Below are 11,319 nucleotides of genomic sequence, written 5' to 3' on the forward strand. Positions count from 1 at the left end.
GTTGTAACCAATTTCTCATTTCCTTGAGTGTCCTTCTTAGTATCATGAGAACCTAAAGGTTAGTGAATTAAACAGAAAAAAAACATCCTGTGGTGACCCTCTCCTCTACATGCACTTTAACAGAACTATCTCTGGGTAAATATATTTCTATAGGGAGATTCAGAGTTGTCTTATTTTCTTAATCACCTCAATAAAGAACTTTTGACCTCAGCCTGTATTGTGAAAAGAATATTAGACTTAATGTGGACTTGTGGCTGTAGCCATGTCTCTGCTTTGCTCTGTGATCTTAGGTTATGTAACCTCTCTTACTGCCAACTTCTAGATCAAACACTCAACTGTGACACCCCCTACACACACACACACACACACACACACACACACACACACACACACCTTTTCTAAAAACTTTATTTCATATATTACTTTTATCACTTCCAATAGTTTTGTTCTGAACTGGTGGAGACGCCGAAAAGCTCGGACCAACTCTGAAAAGCTATACAGTCGATGGGAGCAGGATCATGACCTTGAAAGTTTTGGATCTCTTGGGCTATTCTATGAATACTTAGAAACAGGTAATTTTCAATCACTTGTATTGAAACATAGAGTCAGGCTGAGTAAAATAAGTGTTTTTTCAGCTCTTAATAGTTCTTCCTGCCTTGTACATAGTAGGTGTTCAACAAATCATCAGATGGTGGATGAAAAGGTAGATGGAAGGATATAGAAAAGATTGGTTCAACATTTACATTACCCATGAAATAGACTGCAGAATGAAATTTTGTTTCAAAGTACCAGTCTTCGAGATATTTTTCCTATCAAATGAATGCTAATATTGCTGAACCAAGTGAAGTAAGGATCACTTTTTAATACCTGTCTCAAATTGGCTTAAATAGCCAATTTCTCCTTTTGTTTGCCTCAGTGACATCTCAGAGAGAGAATGAGTTGAAAAACATTTCCAAAGTCTTACATACTTTTAGTGCATGTCTGTTATTTCAGGCTGAAAAGAAGACGACTAAAATTAATTATTCAGGGGAAACCCAAACAGAACACAATAAACGCGTTAACATATTCTAAGGACTGAACACAGAAAAGAACTTGAGGTGAAATTTTAGGAGAGAGAATGATGGGGACGGCTTGTGTCGTCTACTCGGAGTGTTTCCTTTCAGTGACCTTGCGTGGATGGAATGGAGGACAATGTCTTAAGCTTATTCTTAAGGCACAGAAAATCATGGTTGCATGAACGGGAAGACCTGATGATTAATGATTCTCCACTGTAATGCATCCATATGATACCTGGTTTGCAATAGGTACATTTAGGACAAATAGAAAGAAGTCTGTTAGTACAGATGGCTGTAAAATTAGGTAGTCCTTGCTTTATGAGGTGATAAGGCTGTAATTTTTTAGATAATTGTGTAAGTTTCAAATGAATTTGTATATAAATCCATCAGAGATTATCACTGAAATTAAAAGATGAAATCAAGATTTCATAAGATTAACTATCATTGATTGAGAGACAGCTAAGAGTTAATTTATTCTGGATGTGTTACATGCATTATCTCTAATCTTGAAACATTCTACGGAGTAGTCATTATTCACTATGTTTCATTTTAGAGGATACTGAAACGTGGATAGGTTAATTAATTTGCCATGGTCCACAAAGGTTTTAGGTAAAGATCTGAATTTGATCCTGGATAATTCAAGCTGTTTCTGCATAATACTTCCTCTTAACTTTTTATCTCTTGGTTCAATAAAGAGAGCGAGAAAGGAGGCAATTTGTTCACTTGGTTTAGTGGATGACAATGCTGAGTCCTAGGAACAAATTTTACGAGAAAAGCTGAAATCCAGAAACACTTGAGATTCATCTAAAACTAGAGGATTAGTGGAAGATTCTTTCTTCCTTCCTTCAATGGAAAGCCGTTCCTGTATCTCTTTTATTTTTTTCTTCACTCGTGGGAAGCCGGACTACCAGTTGATGACTCTTTTATCCCAAACATTGTTGGAAACAAAAGAACAAAAATGGGGAGTGAAGCTAGCTTACACAGGTGTCAATTCTAAATGAGGAAAGAGAGTAAAACTTATTGAGAAAGCTATTAAGATAGTACAGAGGGTCAGGACCTTAACAAATAGCAAATTCCAGAAACCGTCTCTTTCCTTTGCCCATGTGAAATTTATATATATTTCTGAGACTTTAGATGATTCATTTTCTGGTTTATTTTCAAATACCTTGTTTTGCGCCGCCGTTTTATGTGTTAGTTTCTTCAAATCTTACATAATATATTCATTCATAAGGCTTGTAGTTGGGTACTTTTCCATACCCAGCACAGGACAGCAATGGAAGTATGCAAATAAATCAGTCATTATCCATGATCTCAAAAAAGTACCTAGATTAGCAAGACAGGAAATCGTGATTACCCCACTAACAGGGCAATACGATGTAAAGTCTAGACCAGCATAGACCTAAACATAGCCTATGAAAAAAGACTATGCTTTAAGAAGACTATCTTATCTAACAAGAACAGATGCTTTCCTCAGACAAGCAGAACTCAAAAGAAACACCAATGACGGAAGTGAGTTATGCATGCCCTGTTTCTCCTTCCTATTCTAGCAAACAAGTAAGTCACTCTGCTTCTTACGGGAAGGAGGAAGTGAACACATGGAAAGAGGCCTGGAGTGTTTTGCTTATGCAAATCCTTCCAAAAGGAAGGAAGCGGCAAGAGTTGCACAGAATGTTCCCCCTTTTCCCCTCCCCAATAATGAACTTACGGATTTTCCTTTTTTCCCTACAGTTATCCAGTTTGGATTTGTGACCTTATTCGTGGCCTCTTTCCCTTTGGCTCCTCTTCTTGCTTTCTTGAATAATGCTATAGAGATCCGGGTGGATGCCTGGAAACTTACTACTCAGTACAGGAGACCTGTCGCTGCAAAAGCTCACAGCATAGGTGTCTGGCAAGACATTCTTTATGGAATGGCCGTCCTTTCTGTTGCCTCCAATGTAAGTAGACCTATTTCGGTGAGGTGACTATTTTGTTTTGTTTTCTTGGGGATGGGGAGCATTCATAAAGATAAAACACCCCTAAACTTTTATTCACTAAACAACATAGAGAAATCTGTGACATGTAAGCTCTTAGAAATGCAGGTAAAATTGTAAAACCACTCTCATCAAAATACCACGATACAGTTTCATGACATGTGACAAAATAGACAGGAAATGAAAAATGGTATAAAGGATTTGGATCATAATATTAAAGCTTGATTATACTCATATGTATCGTTGTATACTACAAACAGAGAATACACAGCACTGACATGTTATGTCTGTGGAACACTTATTGAAAAATGAAAATAAAACTGAATTCCCAAAAGCAGACAATGTACAATGCATATTCACCTCTGTAATAGTATGAAAATTAAAGTTGATAATAAGAGTCAAAAAAAGAATAAGTAACTACTTAACATTCACAATTCTGAGTCAACGTTATTATATAAAGAGGAAACAAAATTGAAATTATGGAGAGACTTAATTAAAATGAAAACGTATAGGAATCAGCTAAAATCACAGGAAGAGAAAATTTATAGCAATAAATTATTTTATTATTAAAAAAGAAGCCTAGAAAACATGAGCTGAGCACGTAACTTGAAAACTAAGGAAACATAAAACTAATCAGTAGAAAGTAGTAAAAATTAATAAAAATATAATCAAGAATAATCAAATTAGAAGACAAACAAAAACAATATAATTGTTAAGTAAATCAAGAGTTGGCTCATTGAAAAGACAAATAAAATAAGCAAAACTCCAAAACTCTCAAACAAAGAAAAAAGAGTAGCAAGATACAAGTGAGAAAATTGAGAGATTGTTATGTGTGTATTTATTCCAATAAATTTTAAAGTCTATTTGAAGTTGTCACTTTTTTAGAAAATAAAAACTGTCAAAGTGTATTCAGCGAGTGATAGAAAACCTGAATGGACTGGTAGTTATAGAAGTAAATTAAAAGTTTTTAAAATCTACCATTGAAAATGTAGATGGCAGAGCCAGATGGTTTTAAATTGACTTATCTACCTGAAGGAAACATGTTATTTATACTATTTAGAGCTTAGGAAAGGATAGGGAAATATCATTCTGATGAACAAATACTGAAATTAATTGCACTGAACTGTAGGAAGTATACATGGTCTGTCTCTCCATTCCCTCCCCACCAACGCCCCCCCCACACACACACACACACTGTCTTAGCCTCTAGAGTTCGTCTACACAAGTGAATTTGGTTAAAGACAGTATAATTGCTCTGAAATAATAAGAAATGTAAGAAATAGAAAGACACGGTGAAAAGAGCATGGTTTTTGGAGGTTCAATTTTAAACTTAGTCACTTTCTAGCTATGAAATCTTAGAATACTTGTCGTATACTGTAAATGAGCTATTTCATGTTTTAGGCCAAAGACTTATATATTAACATGATTTGTAATAACGTTTTAGTCATTTTGCATCCATATTGCACATAGAACTGAGAGAAATACAAATCAGACATTTCTAAAACCTAGATTATTAGCTCATAATCTCCCTCTTGCTTTGTCCTTTAGGCTTTTATTGTTGCATTTACATCAGACATCATTCCCCGTTTAGTTTACTTATATGCCTACTCAACAAATACCAGTGACCCTTTGAAAGGATACGTCAATAACAGCCTGTCAGTATTTCTGGTAGCTGATTTACCAAACTACACTGCGCCTTCGGAGAAAAGAGACTTCACCACTTGCAGGTTTCATCTTGTTTTCTTAGATTTCCATTTTGCCATTTAAATGTACTCCTTAAGTTCTCTATATCCTTCATGACTTACAATGTAAGAGATTTCCTTGGGGTAATAAAAATCGTGGATAAATAAAGTGCATCAATTCTAGAATTCACACATTGTGTCATTTTGATTTGGAAAAGTCAAATGTCCGAAAGTAAGAGAATATTAAGGGTAAATAATATCACTTTGAATTGTTTCTTATTTCCTAAAATTATTGGAAAGATTTCTCACCAGTAAGTGCCAGTTGATCCCAAGTTGTAATATCTATAGGGGATACAGCATGATTGTATTCTATATGCATTTAACCTACTTGAATTTAACTATAGGTCCTCAAGAAAAGATAGAGTGAGAAAGAAGTAAAAACATGATTAGTTCACCACCCATCCCACTTGAAGGGTTTCTTCTGTATAGGGAGTGTGAAAATAGATTTGTGAACCTACTGTTTCCACACTTAGTGTCTCATGTATTGTGAGGATCTTTTCACTCTAAGTTTTAAAGAATATATGTATATAATATTTATGTAATATAGATATAATTATTTTACTATATTTTATTACATAGGAAGATAGATAGAAGATAGATAGATAGATAGATAGATAGATAGATAGATAGATAAATAGATAGATAGATAGGACATCAAAGTCCCTTAAATCTTAAACCAAGGCCTTCGTGTTGGATTCCAACAAAGAAACAGTAGAATGTTGCAACACAGGTAGATAGAGCCTGGTTATGTTGCATATTTGCATGTAGAGCCGTCAGCATAGTCTTTAAGAGCATGGAGACTTGTGTCAGATTTCTTGGTGTCATCACTTCCTGACTGGACTAAAGCCTTGAAGAACATCAACGTCTAGCAACTTTGTACAAAATAATGAGCTTACAAAGTTGAGTACTAGGAAAACTCCAGAAAGATGGTAAGGAAAACAAAAACAATGCAGTGTCAGATAAGCCAAGAGAATATATATTTCAAGAAAATAGAAAAGGTCAACGATATTGAGTTCTATTCTTGAAAGATCAAATAAGATGAGGATTAAAATGTCCCTTCAATTTAATGACAGAACACAATCTGTTATGCTGGGGTGATGGGTAGAACTAAGCATGTTAAGGAGTAAGAAGAGAGGGAATGGAGATAGCAAGATTTATCTTTGAAGGTCAGGAAAGGAGTTTCCACTGTGTCTCCTGCTACATCTACACTATACAAAAGAAACATTTGGCCATGATTTTTATCTATACAGGAAAGACAAATGTTTAATAATAGTATTATGATAATACTATAATTAGAATCATTATCTTACTGTGACTTGACTTCTGTTGTCAACTAATAGGGTCTCTTGAGGAATGATAAGAATTTATGCTAGGTCTCTCTGTTTGAAGCAATAGCTAATTTTTTGCATTTCTGTTTTTCAGGTATAGAGATTACAGATATCCTCCCGAGCACGATCAGAAGTACTCTCATAATATGCAGTACTGGCACGTCCTTGCCGCCAAGATGACTTTCATCATAGTTATGGAGGTGAGCCTTTAACTTTCATTCCAGTTCGTCTCCCTGTCGTCAGATGTTTCTAAAAGTACCTGCTCAACAGAAAGTTAACATTATCTTTAAATTGTTTTGACAGAAGGATTTGTTGTCATAAAAAGTGCTTAGGGATATTTTCAGTACAATGGATTGCCTGATTTTTCACTTACTTTTGTGGAGGATATCAGGGTGATATCCTCATTCCTTGAGGTCAGGAAAAGGGCAGAGGACCCACTGATTTTACTGAATACCTGTTATATACTGATTCCAGAGGCTATAATAATAACCTTGTAAGTTAGACTTTGTGACTCAGCCTTGAAAAAATGAATCTGAGACTCAGCAAAATTAGGTATTTGGTTTAATGATAATCTGCTAATAGTAGACCTGGGTTTCAATACCAGATGACTCACTCCCAAGCTTCTGCTCTGTCCACTATATATTATGTTTCCTCCCTTGTGGAATATCGAGTACTATTATGGATATAAGACATGCAATAAAAAATTTAATACAGTGCTCACTTCGGCAGCACAAATACTAAAATAAAGAGGTGGTATTTGACTAAGCTGCAAATTGAATGCTACATGAAGTCCAGTAAGGAAGAGATAAATCAATGTAAGACACTTTTTCTTTGTACAGTAAAGCCCAGTAATGGACAAGTCTGTGCAAGCACACACAAATTCCAATCAGTTTTCGTTTAACTTATTTTATTTTTATTAAGGTTATACATGTAACTAATTTTAAGAAGTCAAATAATTCTACATGATGAAAAAGAAAGCAGTCTTACGTAATATTCCTCTCCATGTTTTTCCTCTCTCTCTCTCTCTCTCTCTCTCTCTCTCTCTCTCTCTCTCTCTCTCTCAGTTCTTTATGAATTTATCACTCTTTCATTCGCACATTTTTCATCACAAGTTTAGATCACCTTTCAGTCTGGTAAATTGCACTAGGAATATCTTGATGTTTTGTTCTTGTTTATTTATTATTACTACTAATTTTTTAATCATCCCAGGCTCTGATTCACCCTCATTCTGAGACTTCTCTTCACCTTCTCTTATATTAAACACTATTTTTTCTGCAATCTATGTTTCTCCCATTCTTAGATTGCTAGCTTATTTTAAGAAAGCATATCTTTCAGTAATTTTGTGAGGAAAATATAGGTGGTCAGTTTTTGAGATCTTGAATATTGAAAATTTCTTTTCTTTCCTTATAGATGATTAATTGCTATACAATTCAAGATTGGTAGTTATTTTAACCTGAAAATTTCTCAGCAATCTTTATTTATGTTATTCCTGAAACTTTTGAAGACATTGCTCTATTTTCTGTCAGCTTCCAGTGTTGTTATAAAATGCAATACCATTCTGATTCCCCAGTCTTTTGTTTATGATCTTTCGTATACCATACTCTTTGAGAATTCTCTCACTAGTCCTTCTTTTATGAAACTTCACAAAGCAGTTCCTCTATAGTGGACAATATTGATTGTTCTGGACCCTCACGAAACCCTGTAGATCTGAAAACATAACCCTTCAAGTTGAGAAAACTTGCTTGTATTGTTTCTCCGATAATTTCCTTCTATTTTCTGTTCTATCTTTCTGGAAGTTCTGTTATTCAGATGTTACACTTCCTTTTTTGAAATTTTAATTATCATTTATATTCTCTTCTACAAACAGACAGATTTATATCTTTGTTTTTTTTTCTATTTTACTGTTCATTTGCTCTCTTTGTTATCTCTGTTTCCTCTTTGTTCCTGTTTTTGTGTTTCAGTCTTTTTCTTTCATGTTAGATACTTTTTACTTATTCAGTGGTTCTTAGCCATCGGCTTATAGTTAAGAGTGAAGCAATGAAAGCTGATTATAAGCGTTGTGTACACACATGAGGAATGCTGCTGGGTGAGTTTCACTGTAGTGTGATAAGGTAGAGATAGGACCTTTTCATTTGAGACCCACAAAATTTTGATATCTATAGTTCTAATTTCACAGACTAGTTATTTTCCCCAGGGAAAAATCCTCCAACCTCCTGTCTGTCGAACTGTTTCATTGCTGCCTATGTTCTGAGAGCTGAGCAAGGCAGAAGGGACTAAGGATCTCAAAATTCAGTAGGCTGAATTTCACTTAGTTGCCCTGTTTTCAATATGGTGCCACGTATCTGTACTTTACCATCTGTGGTGCTTTTGAATCCACAGTTTCTGTTTTAATTTCAGTTGCTCCCCGGGTAGGACTGGAGAGAAGTAATACCTGGAAATGGATGGGAAAGAGGTTCTGAAAATTCCACTGCTTTTCATACACATTTTTAGCTAATCCTCTTGTTATCAACTCTACCCACACTTACGCCTTCAGAGCCTTTAATATCTTTATTCCTACCATCACCATATCACCAATTGCAAGTTTAAGTGCCACTTTACTCTCTTGAGTCTGTTATCACTATTCCCTCCCTTTTCTTTTTGTCCTTGTGAGTTATACCATTGTTTTCAATTCCTTTGCAAATATTTCATTAGGTTTTCAGGAGGGAGAATAAAGAGTATATTCAATAACCATGTTCAACTGGAATTTCTGTATTACATGTTTTCGTATATATTTATTTATTTAATATTTGTTGGTCTCTGTAGGAAAGTTCCAGGACAGGGACCCTATATTTTGCTTTTTCTTGTACCTCCTGTGTTGAGCACATTTTATTGAATGAATTAAATGATTTGAAAGAACTTCTTGCTGAACATTTGACAATTCTAACAGTGTCTCTGATTTTCTGTTATGTTTCCCTCTAGCACATTGTGTTTTTAGTTAAATTTTTGTTGGCCTGGATGATCCCTGATGTTCCAAAAGATGTTCTGGAGAGAATCAAGCGAGAAAAGTTAATGACTGTCAAGATTATCCATGACTTTGAGCTTAACAAATTAAAAGAGAACTTGCAAATGGATTCTAATGAATTTGCCAAGGAAGTCATGATTCAGGAAAACAAAGTACAGCTGGCTAAATCAACAATTTAGTCAACATGATGAGTACGCAGCTGGTTGCCTGTCTGGCTTCAGTTTTCCCTGGGTTGGGGCCAGAGGCCAGAGCCATGTGTCAATTTTATCCCTTCGTCTTCTTTTTCTTAAAGTTTTTGTACACTTTTATAGAGGCCAGCTTTGAGGTTGGAAGAATACCACTTGTCTGCTCCATTGGCTGGGCCCTCCCTAGAGATTATTTCCTGGGATTCTGTAAATGATTCTTAAAAGTGCATGTGGAATCAGAATATTGGAAAATCATCGAATGTTGCAGTTTATAGTTAAACGCTGGACGTGGGCTGTCCTATCAGCACCTTCTAGTGCATCTGCACATTTTCGTGGTCTTTTAGTGGGTTGTTTTAGGTCTCTTTTTCCATCAAGAAAAATGTTGGGACAAAAAGTAAAGAAGTGAAGGGACCTAATGAGCCACTTTTTCCTGCCATTTTACACTACACAAATGAAAAACCAAAATCAGATGACATAAGAAATGCACATATTTAAAACACTGGGTAAATATCATAGCGAGGGTTTGTTTCTGAAATTGTCCTGAATAAATTAAACTTCCATCAGAATTCCAGGTGGTCCTTCTGGGTAAATACAGAATTGATTTTTCAAGAGAGTTTGGGTTTCAAACATTTGGGTTTCAACAAAAGACCAAGTCAGTAATTTAAAGATAACATTTTGGTAACAGTAGTTTCAAAACTAGACTGTCTTGTCTGGAACAGAGCATTAAGTTATTAGATTGCTTCAGGTCTTCACATTACAGAAGAGTGAATGTCTCTTCTTAGTAGCTAAGGAATGCAAGACAATGTATATTGATTAATTTATTGACCTTAATATAAAAAAGTCTTTGAATTATTTTAAGAAATTATTTTTCTTCTATAACACCTGTTTTACATCATAAAGCCTGTTTGAGCATTAGCTCATCTTATAAGTTAGGTACAAGTTGTTTATGAAATCTGATCTCTTTGTTTAAAGCAATCTCAAATCTTTTAATGAATTTACAATCTTTCCTATTGATTCATCCCTTCAAAATTGGCTTTTGTCTTGTTGGTTTCTACCATCACCATATCACCAATTGCAAGTTTAAGTGCTGCCTTTCTTTACTCTCTTGAGTTTGTTATCACTATTCCCTCCCTTTTATTTTTGCCTTTGTGAGTTATACCATTTTTTAAAATTCCTTTGCAAATATTTCATTAGGTTTTCAGGAGGGAGCATAAAGAGTATATTCAAAAACCACGTTCAACTGGAATTTCTGTATTACATGTTTTAGTGCCTTGTCCCTATGCCTTTGACACACAAGTGGTATTGTGGTTGTTGATTTGATGTGATGTAAAATCTCCAGTGGGAGCCGGCTTTAGAGAAGTTGGCAGTTTAACATCAATCACAGAGTTTAATACCAAAAATAGATCAACTAAGTAAGAAGAAGGTGGTGAATTTGATAGCTAAGTGAAAAACATTTTTGTTGAATAGTTTCTCTCATACTTAGTCCTATGTTACATGTACGCTAGTTCTTGTTTTTCTTTGCTTTAAAAAGTGGCTTTAAAATTTATATTTTTTAACACTATAGAGTGAGAGATACACTTCATTTATATATTATTTAAATCTCTAGTTTCAAATTACACTTCAGTTCCAAAAGAATAGTGTTTTTAATTGCACATGAAAGAAGAAACTTTATCACATGATTTAGTTTTTTTAAAGCAGTGTTTCATTATTTGATGCTAACATATTTTTGTGGAAAAGAACTGAGGATTATGAATTTTTAAAACTATAAGACAGTTTCCCCAATATTGGCAGTAATGATTTGCCCTCCATTGGGTAGATTTTATGAATGTCCTTGTGTAATTTGGGATGATTTCATTATTGAAGCATGATTTCACCTGTGGAAGAGATATATTTCTTGGTTGAGAAAACCTGTCAGTATTACTATTACACAGATGCAGTATCTTTGGCTTGTTAAACTCTGCGTTACTACGATGTTGCACATTGTACACGGCTCATATTGCTTTCTTCCTGGGTGCTAATAAAAATAAGAGTGTGGAAA

General features: G+C 34.7%; 1 protein-coding gene across 1 annotated transcript in view; it reads left to right on the forward strand.

Moving 5' to 3' along the window:
- ANO5 (anoctamin 5) overlaps positions 1-11,319 on the forward strand; it is a 73,328-nt gene extending 62,009 nt beyond the window's left edge. The window contains exons 18-22 of the mRNA XM_019742616.3: positions 442-572; positions 2,784-2,989; positions 4,574-4,752; positions 6,190-6,295; positions 9,054-11,319. Coding sequence (XP_019598175.3) covers positions 442-572; positions 2,784-2,989; positions 4,574-4,752; positions 6,190-6,295; positions 9,054-9,275 — 844 coding nt within the window. The 3' untranslated portion in view covers positions 9,276-11,319. The remainder of the gene's footprint in view (positions 1-441; positions 573-2,783; positions 2,990-4,573; positions 4,753-6,189; positions 6,296-9,053) is intronic.

The sequence above is a fragment of the Rhinolophus sinicus genome, chromosome 14 (assembly GCF_057876585.1).
Source record: "Rhinolophus sinicus isolate RSI-liver-muscle chromosome 14, RSI-T2T, whole genome shotgun sequence".
Lineage (NCBI taxonomy): Eukaryota > Metazoa > Chordata > Mammalia > Chiroptera > Rhinolophidae > Rhinolophus > Rhinolophus sinicus.